This window comes from Macaca fascicularis, chromosome 13 (genome assembly GCF_037993035.2).
Source record: "Macaca fascicularis isolate 582-1 chromosome 13, T2T-MFA8v1.1".
Lineage (NCBI taxonomy): Eukaryota > Metazoa > Chordata > Mammalia > Primates > Cercopithecidae > Macaca > Macaca fascicularis.
Window position 1 is genome coordinate 79,356,320 of NC_088387.1, and position 21,530 is coordinate 79,377,849.

Genomic DNA, 21,530 nt, shown 5'->3' on the forward strand with positions numbered 1-21,530 from the left:
ATATCTAATTATATGGCTGATGACATTGGTCTAAATTCTCAATTCTTCATAAAAATAACTTGTTCAAGAGGTTTGTGTTAGCATCACATCTTTGATCAGTGCCATGAACTACAAAGAGATGAAGTACCAGTCAAATGCAAGAAAAATAATGCCCCTCTAGTGGTATCTCTCCAAAATATTTATCGTAATTCATGCTGAAATCAAGGAAATATTAAGATTAAAATCTTAAATAATATCCTAAAGATATGAAATCGTATAGTTTAAAGTAGTCTGGAAAAAGTAAGGTAAACAAATTTAAAATTAGTACATTGCTAAAAAATATTAAAATATAAACAAAGTTAATTTTAATGCAACCACATTGGTAGCAATAGGAAAAAAATTACCTGTTGCACATATCTGTCAGTAGTTTTCCACATGTAATAATATTCAATGATGCTAGTCAATGATTTCCAAGGAAGCTGAAAAAAAAAATCAATATATCATCTATGTTAACATGCAATAAAATGAGATGAAAATAAGCTACTATAGAAAGTACTTTCCTTTAAAAACCACTTTTTTTTTTTTTTTTTTTTTGAGACAGACTGTCACTTTGTTGCCCAGGTAGTGCAGTGGCCCAATCTCAGCTCACAGCAACCTCCGCTTCCTGGGTTCAGGCAATTCTGCCTCAGCCTCCCAAGTAGCTGGGATTAGAAAGAAGCACATGCCACCATGCCCGGCTAATTTTTTGTATTTTTAGTAGAGACAAGGTTTCACCATGTTGGCCAGGCTGGTCTCCAACTCCTAACCTCAGGTGATCTGCCTACCTCGGCCTCCCAAAGTGCTGGGATTACAGGTGCGAGCCATCACACCTGATCCTTAAAAACCACTTCTTTAAAATAATGAAGCAAATATCCATATGGAAGATTCATTCTAGAATATTTGAGAAATTTAAAATTAATCCTTAGGAAACGGTACCCCAAACAAGTCATATTCAGTAAGAGACTCTAACACAATACATTCCATTTCTCATTCCATTTATAAATTTTACTAAAAAATATAAACATCATAACTGATAACATTTCTTTCTCTTTTTATTTAAGAGACAGGGTCACCCAGGCTGCAGTGCAGTGGCATGATCATAGCTCATTGCAGTCTCAACCTCCCAGGGTCTAGTGGTCCTCCTGCCTCAGCCTCCTCAGCTGGGACTATAGGTGTGACACCATGCCCGGCTAATTTTTTATTATTTTCTGTAGAGTTGGGGGTCTCCCTGTGTTGCCCAGGCTGGTCTCGAACTCCTAGGCTCAAGCAATCCTTCCATCTCAGCCTCCCAAAGTCCTAGGATCACAGATGAGCCACCGTGACCAGCCCTAATAACATTTCATGACTTACTCAGGAAAGTTCTCAAGCTACAGGTGAGGCTGCAGCACTATTTTAGAAACGGTATTTAAATAGCTTTAGCCTGAGTTACTTCAGCTTCCAAAGATGGCAGCTACGACTGTGTGTCATTTGGTCTCTGCATATCCTTGAAAGAAGCATTGAGGAGGGTAGGAGAGACAGTCTTTCTTTTTTTTTTTTGGCGTTTCACTTTGTCGCCCAGGCTGGAGTACAGGGGCACGATATCGGCTCACTGCAAGCTCTGCCTCCCAGGTTCACACCATTCTCCTGCCTCAGCCTCCCAAGCAGCTGGGACTACAGGCGCCCGCCAACCCGCCCCGCTAATTTTTTTGTTTTTTAGTAGAGACAGGGTTTCACCATGTTAGCCAGGATGGTCTCGATCTCCTGACCTCGTGATCTGCCCGCCTCGGCCTCCCAAAGTGCTGGGATTACAGGCATGAGTCACTGCACCCTGCTGAAAGAAGTGATGAGGAGGGCAGGACAGACAGTCTTGAATCGCTGATGCCACCCCCCTCCCATCCCCTGGCAGAGGCCTTGCAGTGCCAGAGTCTGTGCATATGGGGGAAGAACATCACAGTGACTAGGGGACTTTACATTGAACTTAGTGCTGCCCTGTGACAGCAGAGAATAAACCCATGCTGGGGTCAGCCAGTACCTGTGCAAGGAGGGAGAATCTGTACCAGACCTAGCCAGAAGATAATCACCCATCCCATAGGTTGGAACTTGAGTTTCTCAACAAGCCTGGTGACCATGGGCTGAAGTGCTCTGAGGACCTAGGTAAACTTGGAAGACAGTCTAGCTACACAAGGACTTCAACTCCTAAACAATTCCTAGGGCTGGGCTGGACTCAGAGCCAGAGGACTTAGGGTGGCACGTGACCTAGGGAGACACCCAGGGTGGCTAAAGGAGTGATTGCACCACCTCTCCCCCAAACCCAGGCAGTACAGCTCAGGGGCAAAAACATCTCCTTCCTTCTGCTTAAGCGATGGAAAGTGAAGAGTAAAGAGGACTTTGTCTTGCATCTTGGATACCTGCTCAGCCGCAGCAGGATAGGGCCCCAGGCAGAGTCGTGAGGCCTCCATTGCAGGTCCTAGCTCCTAGACACGTTTCTAGACACCATCTGGACAAAACGGAACCTGCCACCTTAAAGGAAGGACCCAGTCCCTGCAAGATTCATCAGCTGCTGACTAAAGAGCCCATGGGCCCCGAGTAACCAGCAGCAATGCCCAGGTAGTACACCATGGGCCTTGGGCTCTGAGATGTGCTGACTACAGGTGTGACCCAGCACATTCCCAGCTATAGGTGGCTATGGTAAAAGGCTTCTTCTGTTTAAGAAGATAGACAAGTAAAGGGATGTTGTTGTTTTGCACCTTAGGTACCGCTCAGCCACAGTGGGGTAGAGGAATAAGCAGGCTCTTGGGGTCCCCGGAGAAATGAGGTTCAGGCCTCAGCTCCTGAACCGCATTTCTGGACCTGTCTTGGGCCAGAGAGAAGCCCAGTTCCCTGAAGGGTGATCCCAGGCCAGGCAGCATTCCCCACCAGCTGACTGAAATGAAGAGCCCTTGGGCTTTAAGTGTACACTGGAGGTGGCCTGGCAGAACTACCCCCCACCCCCAATCGTGGCTGGGTGGTGGTATCCACAGGGAGGCCCCTCTGCCTGTGGAAAGGGGAAGGAAAAGCAGGATTGATTTTATATTGTGGTTTGAGTCCCAGCTTAGTCACAGTAGAACAGAACATCAGATAAATTTCTAAGGTTTCTGACTCCAATCTCTGGTTCTCAGACAGCATCTCTGGACTCACCGGGGCTTGGAGGAACTCACTGTCCTGAAGGGAAGGACACAAACCTGTCTCACTTTGGCACCTGCTGATAGTAGAGCCCTAGGGCCTTGAGTTAGCATAGGTGGTAGCAAGTGAGCAGTTATGGCAGGCATGACCCAGCTCAGTCCCAGTGGTGGTAGCCACAAGAGTGCCTGCATCACCACACCCCAGTTCCAGGTAGCTCAGGGGAGCGGGGGGGAGGGGGAGTGGGGGAGTGGGGGAGGGGAGGGGATGGGGGAGTGGGGGAGGGGAGGGGATGGAGGAGTGGGGGAGGGGAGGGGATGGGCGAGTGGGGGAGGGGGAGAGGGAGAGGGAGAGACACTGTTTCTTTGAGAGAAAGGGAAAAGAACAAGAGTCTGTATGGTAATCCAGAGAATTCTGGATCTAATCCGAGACCACCAAGCGAGTACTTTGCGTCTGCAAAAACCACAGTGATATTGGGCTTGGGGCCCAAGTCCTTTAGAAAGTCTTTTTAAGAAGGATGGACACAAACAAGCCCAGACTGTGAAGACTACAATAAATACCTAACTTTTCAATGCTCAAACACTAACGAACATCTACAAGCATCAAGATCATCCGGGAAAACATGACCTCACCAAACAAACTAAATAAGTCAGGAGGGACCAGTGCTGGAAAAACAGAGACATGTGACCTTTCAGATAGAGAATTCAAAATAGCTGGCTGGGCACAGTGGCTCATGCCTGTAATCCCAGCACTTTGGGAGGCCACGGCAGGAGGATCACATAAGGCCAGGAGTTCGAGACCAGCCTGGTCAACGTGGCGAAACCCTGTCTCTACTAAAAATACAAAAAAAATTAGCCAGGCATAGTGATGCATGTCTATAATCGCAGCTACTTGGGGGGCTGAGGCACGAGAATTGCTTGAACCCGGGAGGCAGAGGTTGCAGTGAGCCAAGATCATGCCATTGCACTCCAGCCTGGGTAACAGAACAGGACTCTCTCTGTCTCCAAAAAAAAAAAAGAATTCAAGATAGCCGTTTTGAGGAAACTCAAAGAAATTCAAGATAACAGAGAGAAGGAATTCAGAATTCTGTCAGACAAATTTAACAAAGAGATTGAAATAAAAAGAATCAAGCAGAAATTCTTGAGTTAAAAATGCAATTAACATGCTGAAAAAATGCATCAGAGTCATTTAATAGTGGAACTAATTAAGCAGAAGAAAGAATTATTGAGCCTGAAGACAGGTTATTTGAAAATACCCACTCAGAGGAGAGAAAAAAGCAAAGAATAAAACCAATGAAGCCCGCCTACAGGATCTAGAAAATAGCCTTGAAAGAGCAAATCTAAGAGTTACTGGCCTTAAAGAAGAGGTAGAGAAAGAGAGGCAAGAAGATTATTCAAAGGGATAATATCAGAGAACTTCCCAAACCTGGAGAAAAATATCAACATCAATATTCAATAAGGTTATAATCAAACTCCCAAAGGTCAAAGATAAGGAAAGAACCTCAAAAGCAACAAGACAGCAAAAACAAGTAACTTATAACGGAGCTCCTATACATTTGGCAGCAGACTTCTCAATGGAAACCTTACAGGCCAGGAGAGAGTGGCATGACATATTTAAAGTGCGGAAGGAAAAGACCTTTACCCAAGAATAGTATATCCAGTGAAAATATCCTTCAAACGTGATGGAGAAATAAAGACTTCCTAACAAACAAAAGCTGAAGGATTTCATCAACACTAGACCTGTCCAATTAGAAATGCTAAAGGGAGTTCTTTCATCAGAAAAAAAACCAGATGTCGGTGAGCAAAAGGAAATCATCTGACGGTACAAAACCCACTGGTAATAGTAAGTACACAGAAAAACACATCGAGTATTGTAACACTGTAATTGTGGTATGTAAACTACACTTAAGTCTTAAGTAGAAAGCCTGAATGATGAACCAATCAAAAATAATAACTACAACTTTCCAAGACATAGTACAATAAGACACAGAATCAACAAAAAGTTAAAAAGAGGAATGAAGTTAAAATGCAGTTTTCTAACTATTAGGTTTCAGTGCGTGTGTGTGTGTGTGTGTGTGTGTGTGTGTGTGTGTGTGTGAGATGTTCCAAGAGGTGATTATTACATATTGCACACCTGTATCAAAATATTTCATAGGCTGTGGTGTCGTGGCTCATGCCTGTAATCCTAGCACTTTGGGAGGCTGAGGCAGGCAGATCACAAGGTCAGGAGATCGAGCCCATCCTGGCCAACATGGTGAAACCCGGTCTCTACTAAAAATACAAAAATTAGCTGGGGCTGGTGGCGGTCGCCTATAATCCCAGCACTTTGGGAGCCCAAGACGGGCGGGCTGCTTGAAGCCAGGAGTTTAAGACCAGCCTGGCCAACAGTGAAACCCCGTCTCTATTGAAAATAAAAAAATTAGCTGGGCATGGTGGCGCGTGCCTGTAGTCCCAGCTACTCGGGAGGCTGAGGCAGGAGAATCACCTGAACCCGGGAGGTGGAGGTTGCGGTGAGCAGAGATTGCACCACTGCACTCCAGCCTGGGTAACAGAGTGAGACTTTGTCTCAAAAAAAGAAAATAAACTAATTAAATTAAATAAAAATACAAAAATTAGCTGGGGCTGGTGGCGTGTGCCTCTAGTCTCAGCTACTCGGGAGGCTGAGGCAGGAGAATCGCCTGAACCCGGGAGTCAGAGGTTGCAGTGAGCCAAGACTGCGCCACTGCATTCCAGCTTGGCAACAGAGAGAGACTCCGTCTCCAAAAAAAAATTTTAATTAAAAAATTTCATGTACCCCATAATTACACACACCTACTATGAGCCAGCAAAAACTAAAAATAAAAATTTTTAAAAGAAAAGAAAAATGTTTAAAAAGAAAATGGCTAAGAATTATTCAAACTTAATGGAAAACAAAAAAAACAGTTCTAGGATGCTCAGAGAATTATAAATAGAATAATTACAAAGAAAAACACACTCAGGCACATTGTGGAAGTAAAAATGCTAAAAACCAAAAGTAGACAGAAAATTTTGAAGACAAAGAAAAAGAAACATCACATCATAGGAACTTCTCATCAGAAACTAGGTACATCAGATAGAGAGACAACTTTACAGCACTGAAAAAGAAAAGGAAAAAAGTGAATTATATAAAATGTGAAATATGTTTTAAGGAACAGCAGAGTTTTTCAAGCAAAGCTGAATTCACCGTTGTACTGCCATTAAGTGCTTATATTGGAGGAAAGGTTTCAAATAAATGATGTAAGCTTCAATCTTTTTTTTTATTTGTTTGTTTGTTTAATTGAGATAGGGTAGTGCTATCCTGTTCAGGCTGGAGTGCAGTAGCTATTCACAGGCATGATCACAGCATGCTGCAGCCTCAAAATCCCAGGCTCGAGTGATCCTCTTGCTTCAGCTTCCCAAGGCCCAAGTAGCTGGGACTACAGGGTGTGTTACCACATCTGTAGCCCTAAGCTTCAATCATAAGATACTAGGAAAAGAAAAAGCAATTAAGTCCAAAGCAATATAAAGGAAAGAAGTAATAAAGATACAAGCAGAAATCAATGAAATAGAAAATAGAGCAAAGTCAATCAAACCAAAAGCTGGGTTTTCTTTGTTTGTTTGTTCGTTTTTTGCAAAGTTCAACAACACTGATAAACTCCTAGCCAGACTGATCAGGAAAAAAGATTAAAAAAACACACAAATTATCAGTATCAGGAACGAGACAGTAGATGTAACTACAAATCCATGCTACAGACCATAAAAGCATAACATGAGAATACTCTAAACTCCTATTATAAACATCTTTATAATAGTAAACTAGACAACTTAAGATAAAAGGGAGAAATACTTTGGAAGACAAACTACCAAAATCACTCAAGAAGAAAGAGGTAACAATACAAGACCTGTATCTATTAAAGAAAATGACTTCACAGTTTTAAAACCTTCCAAAAGGAGATGACTTCACTAGTGAACTCAACCAAACATTTAAGGAATAAGTTTACACAAACACTTCCAGAAAACAGAAAAGAGAATACTTCCCAACTCATGCTAAGTAGCCATCATTAGCCTGAAATAAAACCAAAAATATTACAATAAAAGGAAATGAAAAGTTCTGTATTAATCATTAACATAGATTCAAAACAACATGCTCCACATAATAAACATATATTAAGTCTTAGTTTGTCAATTCAAAAAGATAAATTTCAAAAACACAGATGCAAACATGCTTAACAAAATACTGGGAAATCAAATTCAGCATTTTATTAAAACAATGTCTCATGACCAAGTGGAACTGATAGCCAGGAACACTGGTTGTTTTCAACAATCATAAGTTAATCTATGTTATTCACCATTATCAAAAGAGATAAACATCCTATAATCACAACTGATGCATAAAACACATCTTACAAAATTTGACATCATTCATGATTTTTTAAAAAAACTCTCAGAAAATAAGAATAGAAAGGAATTTGCTCGTCATTAAAAGACACATACAAAAATAAAACAAATTACAGTTGATCTCACATGTAATAGTGAAAAAATGAATGAATTTCCCCTAAGATCCCCTAACATCAGAAAAGGATGTTGCTCTTACCATTTCTTTTGAACACTACATTGGAAATACTAGCCAGTGCAATAAGGCAAAAATAAATAAAAATAAAAGGCATACAGATGGGAAATAAAAACAAAAACTGCCCTTTATGTGCAGATAGCATAACTATCTATGTAGAAAGTCTCAAAGAATCTACCAAAAAAAAACCGACTATAACTACTGCAAGAGATTCACAAGGCTGCAGAGTACAAGGTGAATATATAAAAGCTGCATATTAGGACAGAATGTTACAAAAAAAAAACTTGAATTCAAAATACATAACAAACTCTCAAAATCAACAAACAAAAAAAGCCCTCTTTTAAAATAAGCAGAAGATTTTGAAAACCATTTCACATCAAGGACATATGATGGGCAATGATACACATGAAAAGATGCTTATCATTAGTCTTCACGGAAAACACAAATTAAAACCAAAATGAAATGCTACTACAAACCTATTATAATGGCTTTTTAAAAAATGACAATAATGTGTCAGGTGCAGTGGCTCATGCCTGTAATCCCAGCAACTTGGGAGGTCAAGGAAAGAGGATCACTTGAGCCCAGGAGTTGGAGACCAGCCTGGGCAGCATGGTGAGACCGCATCTATATAAAAAAATAATAATTTAAAAAAAGTTAGCTAGACATGGTAGTACAACATGCCTGTAGTCCCAGTTATGTGCAAGGTTGAGGCCAGGAGGATCACTTGGGCCCAGGAGTTTGAGGCTGCAGTGAGCTATGATCATGCCACATCTGTTTTAGTGGTCCTGTTTCTCTAACTAAATCCTGACTGATAAGCGAACTGTTTTCCAAAGTGGCTGTATCAATTGCATTCAAACTAGCAAAATATGACAGCACAACCTGGAGCCTACAAGGATGGGAAAAACCCTTGTAAGTAGTGACTGCCTTTGACCCTGATGGTATGCATGCTCTGCAGAAACTAAGGCTTTCTTCATGGTGCTAAACACACACACACCTTGCCCTGGAGTCAGAGATGACGAAGGGGGATTCTAGGGAAGACAGAGCAACTGCAGTCCCAACATTGCCTCATGCCAACAAAGTGGGCCAGCAGATAAACGAGAACACATATGAGCTACAAAAATGGCTGGTGCTTCACTTCTGTTCTCCAAATCCTGCACTAGAATTTCTCATGGCCCACCCTAAAGGGCAACATACCGGGAAGGGAATTCTGGAAAACGTGGTTCAGTCTGGCTACACTGATATGTTATAAAGCTAACAAAGGTAATTTCTTATAAAGTTAGACATACAGTTATCATGTAAGACCCAGCAACCCCATGGCTCATATTTCCCAAGAGAAACAAAAACTTACATTCACTAAAACTAGCATACAAAATGTTTACAGCAACTTTATCCATAATCATCAAAAATCAGAAACAATTCAAATGCCCTTCAACAGGTGAATGAATAAACTGATTGTGGTACATTCACACAATGGAATAGGTAATGAAAATGAACTACTGATATATGCAGCAACACTGATGAATACCAGATGCATTATGTTAAGTAAAATAAACCAAATTAAAACGTTACATACTACTAAATGATTCTACTTACACAGTGTTCAGAAAAAGGCAAAACTATAGGGATGGAGCATACATCAGTGGTTGCCAGGGTTAGGGCTAGGGTATCGTTGACTATAAAAGGGGAGACTTGACGGAAGAGGTGATGGAACTGTATTGTGTCTTGATTGTGGTGATGAGTTTTGTTCGTTTGTGGAGACAGAGTCTCACTCTATCACCCAGGCTGGAGTGCAGTGGCACGATCTTGGCTCACTGCAACCTCTGCCTCCCGGGTTTAAGCAATTCTTGTGCCTCAGCCTCCCAAGTAGCTGGGACTACAGGCATGTGCCACCAGGCCCGGCTAATTTTTGTATTTTTTTGTAGAGATGGGGTTTTGCCATATTAGCCAGCCTGGTCTCAAACTCCTGGCCTCAAGTGATCTGCCCATCTCAGCCTCCCTAAGTGCTTAGATTACAGGTGTGAGCCACCATGCCCAGCCTTTTTTTTTTTTTTTTTTTTTTTTTTGAGATGAAGTTTTGCTCTATCACCCAGGCTGGAGTGCAGTGGCGTGATCTCAGCTCACTGCAACCTTCACCTCCTGGGTTCAAGTGATTCTCCTGCCTCAGACTATCGAGTAGCTGGCATTACAGGCCTGCACTACCATGCCCAGCTAATTTTTTTGTATTTTTAGTAGAGATGGGGTTTCACCATGTTGGCCAGGCTGGTCTCGAACTCATGACCTCAGGTGATCCAACCACCTCGGCCTCCCAAAGTGTTGGGATTAGAGGCATGAGCCACTGCGCCCAGACTATTCTTTTTTTTTTTAAGAGACAGAGTCTCACTATGTTGCCCAGGCTGGTCTTGAGCTCCTGGGCTCAAGCGATCTTCCTGCCTCAGACTCCCAAAGTGCTGAGATTTCAGGTGTGACCCACCACACCCAGCCTGTGGTGATGGTTATGGGAGTATGCATTAATAAAAACTCACAGAACTTTAACTGTAAAAAACTGTAAAGGAGTGAATTTTACTGCGTATAAATTTTGAAATAAGTTAAATTAAGCTTTGGAATAAAGCTATCACTAAACACTAAATATAAAAATATCTATACCCAAATATGTGCCTTCTACACAATTTGTTCTTAAATGTACAAATACACAATAATATATTCATTCGGCCGGGCGCGGTGGCTCAAGTCTGTAATCCCAGCACTTTGGGAGGCCGAGGTGGGCGGATCACGAGGTCAGGAGATCGAGACCATCCTGGCTAACCCAGTGAAACGCCGTCTCTACTAAAAAATACAAAAAACTAGCCGGGCGAGGTGGCAGGCGCCTGTAGTCCCAGCTGCTCGGGAGGCTGAGGTAGGAGAATGGCATAAACCCAGGAGACGGAGCTTGCAGTGAACTGAGATCCGGCCACTGCAATCCAGCCTAGGCGACAGAGCGAGGCTCCATCTCAAAAAAAAAAAAAAAAAAAATTAAAAAATTAAATAATATATTCATTCACTTGGGAAAACTAAGACACTGGAAGCAGAAAATAATCAATGATCACTTTTGGGTAGTGGGATGAAATCACTTTAAAAAACTCACCATTATGACACAGTTGCTCAGTGCTCAGGTAAAGGTCTAGTATTTAAGCAGAGGAGGCCCAGGAGACTTTTTGTTGCATACACTACCTGACATTTTCTAAAAGGACACTTCTTAAAACTTCATGTCATAAGAAATACATTGCCCCAACAACATCATGTACCTGTGATGGCATTATAGGAAATAACATTATTTGCATTTTATTTTCTACTAAGTTTATATATTACTTTTTTAAGTATGGAGAAAAAGAGGGGATGATAAGTTTAAAAACACTACCTACCACAAAAAGCACAAAACCCTTTGAGCAGTTTAACACTCTGACATTCTATCCTGTTTCTTTTACTTGACACAAGTAACCAATTCCAGTCTCCAAAATACAAGAAATCTAATCCGGACTGGCCCTCCAACAACCACCACCTAGGGGGCAGTCTCCAGGGTTAAAATCCACATTTCCCAGACTCCCTTGCATCTAAGATTCTGGGTATAATTTAGGTTGCACCATAGATGCACTGGCAAGACAGACAGATTTGGTACTAAAGGCACCCTGCTGGTGGGGTTTGAGGGAGAGACAGCACATTGGAGCCACAGGCAGAATGGTAGCTTCCTACTACCTAATGGTTTCTCATCACAGCAGGGATGGCAGTATCCTTAGCTGGCCCATTCTAAAGTGTGACTGTCAAAGTCATAATCTTGGAGGCCCAATCTGATGTGTATTTCTTCATCTTCCCTAGTACTTAATGTTTCAATAAGCTTTCTATTCAAACAAGCTAGGGTAAAACGAAAGAAAAACTAATATATACCATGCTACAAATCTGTAATTTTGTTAGACCATAAAGGCAACAAAAAAATCATCTAACAGTATTATTACTGTTATACTCATTTTCATTGTTAATTTTATCTGATACTGATGCCAGCCTCTATGTTCAAGTATACTGCACTAACCTATGGTTCACAGAGTTATCTTCTAGTCCTGTGTTAAGTGCCTAGGAGTGCTGTAAGTTTCACAGCTCAGTGTTTACCTTGCTATCTGCTCTTTTCTCTCTTTACCTATTAGAGACCCAGAGGAAATGCCAGTTAACTCCATCAAGCCTCTCCCACTTTGGCACACTGAATCCTTTTTAATATTCCTATATACTTGTTTATGTACTGACAGAAATAATTAATTATATTTTACTTGGGGGTATATTTCAATCTCTTGATTTTAACTATGAATTAATTCCTTGAAGCAAGGACCACATTCAATTTTTGTTGCATGCCTAGTGCCTTTTTGCAGGCCTGGCATGTTACTCGTACTCAGTAAATACCACTAGAACATAGAATAAGGTATTACATTCGGCGCAGGGAAAAGTATTTTCACTTTCGGTGTTTCTCACCTCCAACTCCTTTATCAGATCTGCAGGTTTTATTTATCTTTTTTTTCATTATTATACTTTAAGTTCTAGGGTACATGTGCACAACATGCAGGTTTGTTACATACGTATACATGTGCCACGTTGGTGTGCTGCACCCATTAACTTGTCATTTACATTAGGTATATCTCCTAATGCTATCCCTCCCCCCTCCCCCCACCCCACAACAGGCCCCGATGTGTGATGTTCCCCTTCCTGTGTCCAAGGGATCTCATTGTTCAATTCCCACCTATGAGTGAGAACATGCGGTGTTTGGTTTTCTGTTCTTGAGATAGTTTGCTGAGAATGATGGTTTCCAGCTGCATCCATATCCCTACAAAGGACAAGAACTCATCCTTTTTTATGGCTGCTTTATCTTTTTTGAATTTTCATTCAGCCTCACAGTGTAGACTTGATTCACTAGGTTTTATTCTTTGTAATTTCTATGTAGCTGTAGCTCTATTATAACTGTTATATTAATAACATTGCACTATTATGTTATTCTGACCATCTGAAGCTAAAAACCAATGCATTTTAAATTTTCAGCTGCGCATCCTACAAATTTAAATCATGGCATGTAACAAGTTAAGTATGAGTGAAGTTTTGCCAGAAGAACAAATTATCAGTGACACTAACAGTTTTAATTACCATGTCTGGGATTTAATTTATCAACCCATATTGGTAAGTAATAACTTTGTGTCAAACAATTCAGTAAAGATGCAGCAACATAAAAGGCAGGCTACTGACTCACATCAAAAATGTAATAGTCTATAAAGATTCTATTTTTTGTAATTTAAAATAAAGGATGACTTCATAGAAAGCTATTTATGAAAATCTCAAATGGAAATTTCACCATTTCAAAGAAACCGTAAGTTTAATTAAAGACAATAAGTCCATAAACACAAAGACAAAACACAGTACATACTATAGTAGACAAGATGACCTGGTATTTACCCCACTGCATGGGGTAAATAAGTGAGGTGATAAATGTGTTAATTGTGGTAATCATTTCACAACGTATATGTATATCAAATCATCATACTGTATACCTTGAAAATATGTATTTTCTACTTGTCAATTATACCTCAGTAAAGCTGAGAGAAAAAAAATTTTAATAATAAAAAATATGCATAGGATACTCAGGGGTCCCCAATCCCTGGGCCACGAACTGGTTAGGAATTGGGCTGCACAGGAGGTGAGTGGAAAAGCCAGCGAAGCTTCATCTGTATTTATAGCCACTCCCCATTACTCCTATTGGCCCCTGAGCTCTGCCCCATCAGATCAGCAGCGGCATTAGATTCTCATAGGAGTGCAAACCCTATTGTGAACTGTGCATGCGAGGGATCTAGGTAGCATACTTCTTATGAGAATCTAATACCTGATGATCTGTCACTGTCTCCCATCACCCCCAGATGGGACTGTCTAGTTGCAGGAAAACAAGCTCAGAGGTCTCACTGATTCTCCATTATGGTGAGTCATATAATTATTTCATTATATATGACAATGTAATAATAATAGAAATGTGCACTTGCACAATAAACGTAATGGACCTGAATCATCCTGAAAGCTCCCTCCACTCCCAGTCCATGGAAAAACCGTCTTCCACAAAACTGGTCCTTGGTGCGAAAAATGTTGGGGATCATTGCTCTGTATCATTAAGAATCAAAGATCAAAAGCCCATAAAATAAATTCTCCTACTGTGCTTGGCAGAGGTCATTTCATTAAGGGTCCGCATCAAATTCAGGCTCAACAATTAGTAAGACAACTAGAAAAATACAGAAAGCTTAAAGCAGAACAACTAGTCTAAAAGCAGATATCAGATTGTTTAGTGCAAATGGTGAGAAGAGCTGACCATATTTTAACTCGGAACTCAGAGAGAGGTAAATAGTATAAATTAATATTGCCAAGGTTTACACCAAGAACACAGGACTTGCTGAGAGTGTGGGGATTTTTTTGTTTTGTTTTGTTTTTGAGATGGAGTCTTGCTCTGTCACCCAGGCTGCAGTGTAGTGGTACAATCTCGGCTCACTGAAACCTCCACCTCCCTGGTTCAAGAGATTCTCCTTTCTCAGCCTCTTGAGTAGCTCGGGCTACAGGCGTGCGCCACCACGCCTGGTGAATTTTTTATATTTTCAGTAGAGATGGGGTTTCACCATATTGGCCAGGTTGGTCTCGAACTCCTGACCTCGTGATCCACCCACCTCGGCCTCCCAAAGTCCTGGGATTACAGACGTGAGCCACCATACTCGGCCTGATATTGTGGGTCTTAATACAACTAGTCCTCCGAATAATTATCAATTTCTCCCTTTACAAGACTAGCCTTCATTTTACTTTGAGCAGATAAAAGTTACAAACTTGCTAAATGAATACTGTAAGGTTTACCAGATTTCTAAAACAGAATATTCCCATCTCAACATTTTATTTTACTCATAATTTTCTACTTACAAAATCTTGCCGTATGTCATTGAAGTCTTTGCCATATTTTTCCAGTGCCTCTTCAAATAAGCTAGCTTCAGAGGCTGACCATTCCTCCATTTCATCTCTGCATAAAACAGGTCCTCCGAGTGGTACTAAGACACTAATGGCACTGCTCAAATCATAGCTGTGTCTATACAATGTATCCATAGCGTGAAACTAAAGAAACAAAATGAACAGAAAATATCAACCAGAAATGCAAACATGCTACATTATGTAAGAATAGAAACACTAAAATATATGATGTACTTAATTAACGATATACTTATTTTTAACAAATTTTAAACAGATTACTAAATAATTATTTAAGATATCATTTATTGCTTTAGAAAATGCAGACTTGTACCCTTATTTGGGGGGAGGGGAGCACCGGGTCTCCCTCTATTCTCAGGCTAGAGTGCGGCAGCAGCCTCCACCTTCTGGGCTCAAGCAATCCTCCTGCCTCAGCCTCCTGAGTAACTAGGACCACAGGCATATGCCACTACGCCTGGTTAGTTTTTTATTTTATATAGAGACGGGGGTCTCGCTATGTTGCCCAGGCTAGTCTTGAACTCCTGGGCTCAAGTGATCCTCCCACTATAGCCTCCCAAAACGCTAGGATTAAGTCTCTTTTATTTTTATTTATTTACCTTTTTTTTTTTTTTTTTTTTTTTTTTTGAGATAGGCTCTTGCTCTGTCACCCATGCTGGAGTGCAGTGGCATGGTCATGGCTCACTGTAACCTTGAAAGTCTAGCCGGTCCACACATGGTGGCTCACACCTGTAATCCCAGCACTTCAAGAAGCCAAGGTGGGAGGATCACTTGAGCCCCCAAGTTTTAAGACCAGTGTGGGCAACATAGTGAGACCCTGTCTCTACAAAAATAAACATTTAGCCAAGCCTGGTTGTGCATGCCTATAGTCCCAACTACTCGGGAGGCTGGGGTGGGAGGATTGCTTAAGCCCAGGAGGTTGAGGCTGCAGTGAGCTGTGACTTATGCCACTGCACTCCAGCCTGGACAACAGAGTGACAGCCTACTTCAAAAAATAAAAATTAATAAAAATATCAAAGTCACTTCAGCTCTTGTGCAAGGTATACAGCACAGCCATCCTTGACCAGGGAAACATATACAGATTATGTATCAGAGAGTGAGAAAAAAATATTCTCAGGTTGGATTAAGGAATCATGTACTAAGATGGAAAGAAAACAATGGAACACAGTATGATGTTTAAGACAAAATTATAAACATGCTGCACAGAAAAAGCAAAACAAAACAAAGTTACATATTCATGTTAATATGGTAACTTGGTTGAGGTTGTAGAAGACAAAGAATAGATGGCCAGGCTTGCTTGGAACAGCAAGGCCACTGTGGGTTTCTTATATATTTCAAGGGAGAGTGATTTGAAGCACAATTTGAAAGGAGAAAAGATAGAAGACACAATCACTGTAACGTTGAACTCCTGGGCTCAAGGTTACTTTTGCAAAAGTAACTTAGGTCTAGCTTACTTAAAAAGCATTTTCTGGCCAGACACAGTGGCTCACGCCTATAATCCCAACACTTTGGGAGGCCAAGGTGGGCAGAACGCTGGCACCCAGGACTTCAAGACCAGCCTGGGCAGCACAGTGAAACCCCATCACAAAAAAAAAAAAAAAAAGAAAAAACAGGCATGGTGGCACATTGCCTGTAATCCCAGCTACTCAGGAGTCAGAGATGAGAAAATCACTTGAGCCCAGGAAGGTCGAGGCTGCAATGAGCTGAGATCGTGCCACTGCACCCCAGCTGGGCAACAGAATGATGCCCTATTTTTTAAAAAAGAAGGCATTTTCCTCCAATCAGAACAATAACTAGGTTCTAAAACTTCAAGTTTTGAAAAACCTTTTATTTTCCTACTGGAAAGAGAGTCATTCATAGCATGTACATACATGTACTTATATGTATAACAGGAAAACTGAAAACCAGCACAATCAGCTCTGCCTATGTTGCAGATTAGCACATAGGTGCTGCAAAGTGATCTAATTCTTGCCCAAATGAGAACTAGTTCTGTTTTTCTCCCCACCTCTCAACCCCACCCAGACCTTCTAACACATGAACTTCAAGTCTTGCACCTTTTACACAATGTATCTCTTGCTATTTATTAAAAATTTCACAAATGGGGATAGCTTCACTTCTATGCAACAATAGAACTCTTAAAAATTTAGCTTTTGGCATAAGTTGTGCATCTCCAAGCCCGCTACCAGTCAAGGTCTCAGTGCCAGCTATGCCACTGCAGCTGTCACTATGGCCCATGAGAACACTGCTAACTCCAAGATCAAGCAGTTCTGGAGGTGCTTAGGGCTCCGGGATGCTGAATGAAGGTGCTCGTAGCCTTAGAAAAGAACCAGAGAAACCTAATACTGCTTTGGTTTTTTAAAGCATCACTTAGGAGTTGCTACCCCAGAAAATCCAGAAATAGAACTGCTTTCCCTAGAATTGACAGAAATGAAAGATAAATATGAACCACCTCAGGTGAAGTGTGCAGGACAGAATTCTTCTCAGTTGAAAAGACACTAAAAACTGGTTTTGTATAACTTGAATAGTTTGTATACTATATAATCTTTTCTAGATAGATGCTACAGAATTCTTTTAATATGTTACATTCACCTATCACACTTTACTATTATAAACACACTTAGAATCATCTATAAATACTCAATATAAATTGTTTTGAATCTTAAAGCAGAAGAATCCAAAGTGAGAAAAAAAAAAAAAAAAAACTAAACACATCCATCTAATTCATTACCCTAAAAGATATTCTGTTTATTAGTCTGATGAGGAATTATGGTGCTGTTTGTATTTTTGCCAATGAAGTTTAGCACAGAGGTAATCCTTGGTGTAGCTTAAAAAATGAGCACAGGTACAGTCATTCTTTAAAATGAAGAGGGCACTGTTGTTTATATTTTCTGTAGGCAGCTGGAGAGATCTGTGTGTCACAAGATGCTTCTGCATGGGTTCCCATTAATTTTCTGTTCCTGTTTATATAATGTGGAACAAATAACTCTGATTTGCCACCATTGTGCCTTAGGTAACTGTGTGTGCCAGTCAGAAATCTGACACCACGTTTTCCTTCTAGGCTATCATGCCCTATCCGATCATCTTTCCTTGCTTCGCTCTATGCTTTAGTGAAGCCTAGTTGCACATTGGCCTTTCTGTGCTGTTTTCAATTCGCTTAATGACAGCAGTTACACCAATTGTAACTTATATAACTTTAAACAGAATCACACTGTTCCCTGCCTTACTTAGTTGCTTAGTTGAGCACAGAACAAAGGCAACATAAAATCTGGGGTTCACACACAAGTTGGGATGAGAAGGGGAGTGAGCCATAATATCATAGAAAATTATACTTTCTAAGTATAATCGCAGTGATGTTTCTCTCAAAGTAGTTTTCTAGCCTTGAATTCATTTTACCTTCATTATTCCTGTGAAGTAGGTAGGGCAAGTACAAGGGGAAGTTGGGTGCTGAATTTTTAGGTCAAAGACTGATATTAATACAACGTATTTGCTAACTGTAGAACCTGGGGCAACACATCAGTTAACTGCTGAGACTCACTTTCCTTGTTTGTTAAATGAGAAAAATATCCATGCTGCCTACCTCAGAGGCCTATGAGGGTCAAATGAGAATGTATGTGAAAGATCTTTTCTTATTTGTATTTTTTTAAAAATACCTTTTAAGTGATCCCTCATTATCTGGTAGGAGACTGTAGGAGAGCTCAAATATCAACTAATATCTATTAAAGTGAAAACATTATTAGCAAAAGTATGCACTAATATGTATATATATGTACGTATACACACACACACAGTGATGTTATTAACCAAGATAATAATAAGTATATAGATTATGAATTTGTTCACAGAGTAACAGCAGTATTTAGAACATGTAAACATGTTTAGGTACAGTAAATAAATGCTTTAACAAGGGTTGACATCTCACTTAAAATCAATCATTGGTGCTGGATGCAGTGGCTCACACCTGTAATCCCAGCACTTTGGGAGGTCAATGCAGGCAGATCACCTGAGGTCAGGAGTTTGAGACCAGCCTGGCCAATAGGGTGAAACTCCGTCTCTACAAAAATTAGCTGGGTGTGGTGGCAGTCACCTGTCATCCCAGCTACTAAGGCCGCCCCTGAGGCAGGGGAATCACTTGAACCCAGGAGGCAGAAGTAGCAGTGAGCTGAGATCATGCACTCCAGTCTGGGCGACAGAGTGAGACTCCGTCAAAAAGAAAAAAAAAAAAAAATCATTGGATTCCACAAAATAAAACTAGGGATTTCATGATCAATTTCCTAGTTATAATCACAGCAAAGGCCACTGGCCACACGTAGTCTTTTGTTGCAAGTGTCACAACCATGGAACAACTGACTTCCAACTTTCAAGTGAACTTCCTCTCACTCTTCTGCAGCAGAGGTTGGGGAAAAAAAAAAAAGAATTGAACTTGGTTCTTCAGCTTTTGCTCTGCAAATTTCAGAATCAGCTAAATTCTGTAGCTAACCTCACTAGACAGACTGTGCAGTTTAGCTGTAGTATGTACTTTTACACACTTCTACATCAACTCTGAAAATAATGTAGTAGACCCCATTATTCATGATTTTACTTTCCAAGGTTTCAGTTACCCATAGTCAAGTACAGTCTGAAAATAGATGAATATAGTACAATAAGATGTTTGTGTGTGTGAAAGAGAGACAGAGAGGGAGCACACTGTATTAGTCTGTTTTCACACTGCTGATCAAGACATACCTGAGACTGGGCAATTTACAAAATAAAGAGGTTTAATGGACTTACAGTTCCACACGGCTGGGGAGGCCTCACAATCGTGGTGGAAGGCAAGGAGGAGCAAGTCACATCTTATGTGGATGGCAGCAGGCAAAAAGCAAGAGGTTGTGCAGGGAAACTCCCATTTTTAAAACCATCAGGACCAAGTACGGTGGCTCACACCTGTAATCTCAGCACTTTGGCAGGCCAAGGTAGGTGGATTGCCTGAGCTCAGGAGTTTGAGACCACCCTGGACAACATGGTGAAGCCCCGTCTCTACTAAAATACAAAAAATTAGCCAGGGATGGTGGCACGTGCCTGTAATCCCAGCTACTCAGGAGGCTGAGGCAGGAGAATCACTTGAACCTGGGAGGCGGAGGTTGCAATGGGTTGAGATTGCGCCACTGCACTCCAGTCTGGGCGACAGAGCAAGACTCCATCTCAAAAAAAATAAAATAGCCAGGCACAGTAGCTCACGCCTGTAATCCCAGCACTTTGGAAGGCCGAGGCAGGCAGATCACGAGGTCACGAGATCGAGACCATCCTGGCTAACATGGTGAAACCCTGTCTCTACTAAAAATACAAAAAATTAGCCAGGTGTGGTGGTGGGCACCTGTAGTCCCAGCTACTCTGGAGGCTGAGGCAGGAGAATGGCGTGAACTCGGGAGGTGGAGTTTGCAGTGAGCCGAGATGGCGCCACTGCACTCCAGTCTGGGTGACAGAGCAAGACTCCGTTTCAAAAAAAAAAAAAAAAAAATGACAAAACTGAAAGATTAAAAGATATTTAAAAATGCTAACATTCCTCAAAATGAAAATAATGTATCTTTTTCTTTTGAGACAGGGCCTCACTCTGTTGCTCAGGTTGGAGTGCAGTGGCATGATCTCAGCTCACCGTAACATCTGCCTCCTGGGCTCAGGTGATCCTCCCACCTCAACTTCCCAAATAGCTGGGACTACAGGTACATGCCACAATGCCCAGCTAATTTTTGTATTTTCAGTAGAGACAGAGTTTTGCCCTGTTGCCCAGGCTGGTCTCTAACTCTTGGGCTCAAGCGATCTGCCTGCCTTGGCCTCCCAAAATGCTGGGATTACAAGCATGAGCCACCGCACCCAGCCAAAAGAAATTTTTATAATTAACAGGGGCCCTGAAACCAGTCACAGAATTAAGTGCATTTTTCTCAGGTGATACTACACCAACCACTCAAATCGTGAATGGATTTTCAGTTTTGTGTTCATGTTAAATGAATGAAATTGCTTTTCTTACGAGTACTTTTTAAAATGATGATGGGCTGTTACCTAATAAGGCTTCAAAGAACCGAAGTAGTATATTAGCCTTCACCAAGTGATTACGACAAAAAGTGATTATATTCGTTGTTTCAAAGATTCTACTCTTTAGTGTTCAGTTTGTGTTCCTGAACACTGAAGGAACCATTTGCTTTCAGAGGAGGAGCTCCTGTACTGTCTCAAATCAAATGAGAAAGAATACATTAGAATTACTGCTGACCAGAAGCTATGAAACCTCCAAAGCGCACATTTATACCACAGACCAAAGGAGAGTACAGTAAAGGTCACAATGTGTAGAAAGTAAACACTCATCAGGTGTGTACACTCTGGAGTTACTAGGAAATAATTCCTTTGAAACTGATCAACTTCATAAAGGAAACCAGAGGATCATATTATGTGCCAGAAGTCCACACAAACCCCATCTTTCTGATACACACAGAAGTTTCTTTTGAATGGACTTTATGTAGTCTAATCTTACCCTTAAGAGCTTTACATGAATACAGTTTCTGTAACAGAAGAGACAAAATCCAGTAGAAAAGATGTAGGGTAAATAAAGAAAACAAGCTAAGAAAAGACACAGTCACATAACACAGGACCAAAGACTTGTGGTTATATTATCAGTAAGGTAATACAAATTTGAAATGCCAGAGAAGTTTGAAAAAATGAACAATAAATTGATTGTGAGAGAAGGCGGAATAATGATTTCCTAACTGGAGAAGAGCAGAAGGGAAGCTGTTGAGACACTGGTAATGTTCTTTACCATCTAGTGATGGTTA

At 41.0% G+C, this 21,530-nt stretch overlaps 1 protein-coding gene across 17 annotated transcripts in view; it reads right to left on the reverse strand.

Annotated features, from left to right (window-relative positions):
• MTA3 (metastasis associated 1 family member 3) overlaps nucleotides 1–21,530 on the reverse strand; it is a 267,789-nt gene that overhangs the window by 57,958 nt on the left and 188,301 nt on the right. For 12 of the 17 annotated variants that reach the window (XR_012422441.1, XM_074011898.1, XM_074011897.1 and 9 more), the window contains 2 exons: nucleotides 14,674–14,862; nucleotides 384–458 (listed from right to left, as the gene is read on the reverse strand). Coding sequence is in view for 16 of the 17 variants with exons in the window: in XM_074011898.1 (XP_073867999.1) it covers nucleotides 384–458; nucleotides 14,674–14,862 (264 nt within the window). In the remaining variant the exon portion in view is untranslated. The remainder of the gene's footprint in view (nucleotides 1–383; nucleotides 459–14,673; nucleotides 14,863–21,530) is intronic. The other 5 variants (XM_074011901.1, XM_065527140.1, XM_065527139.1 and 2 more) reach the window with 1 other exon arrangement.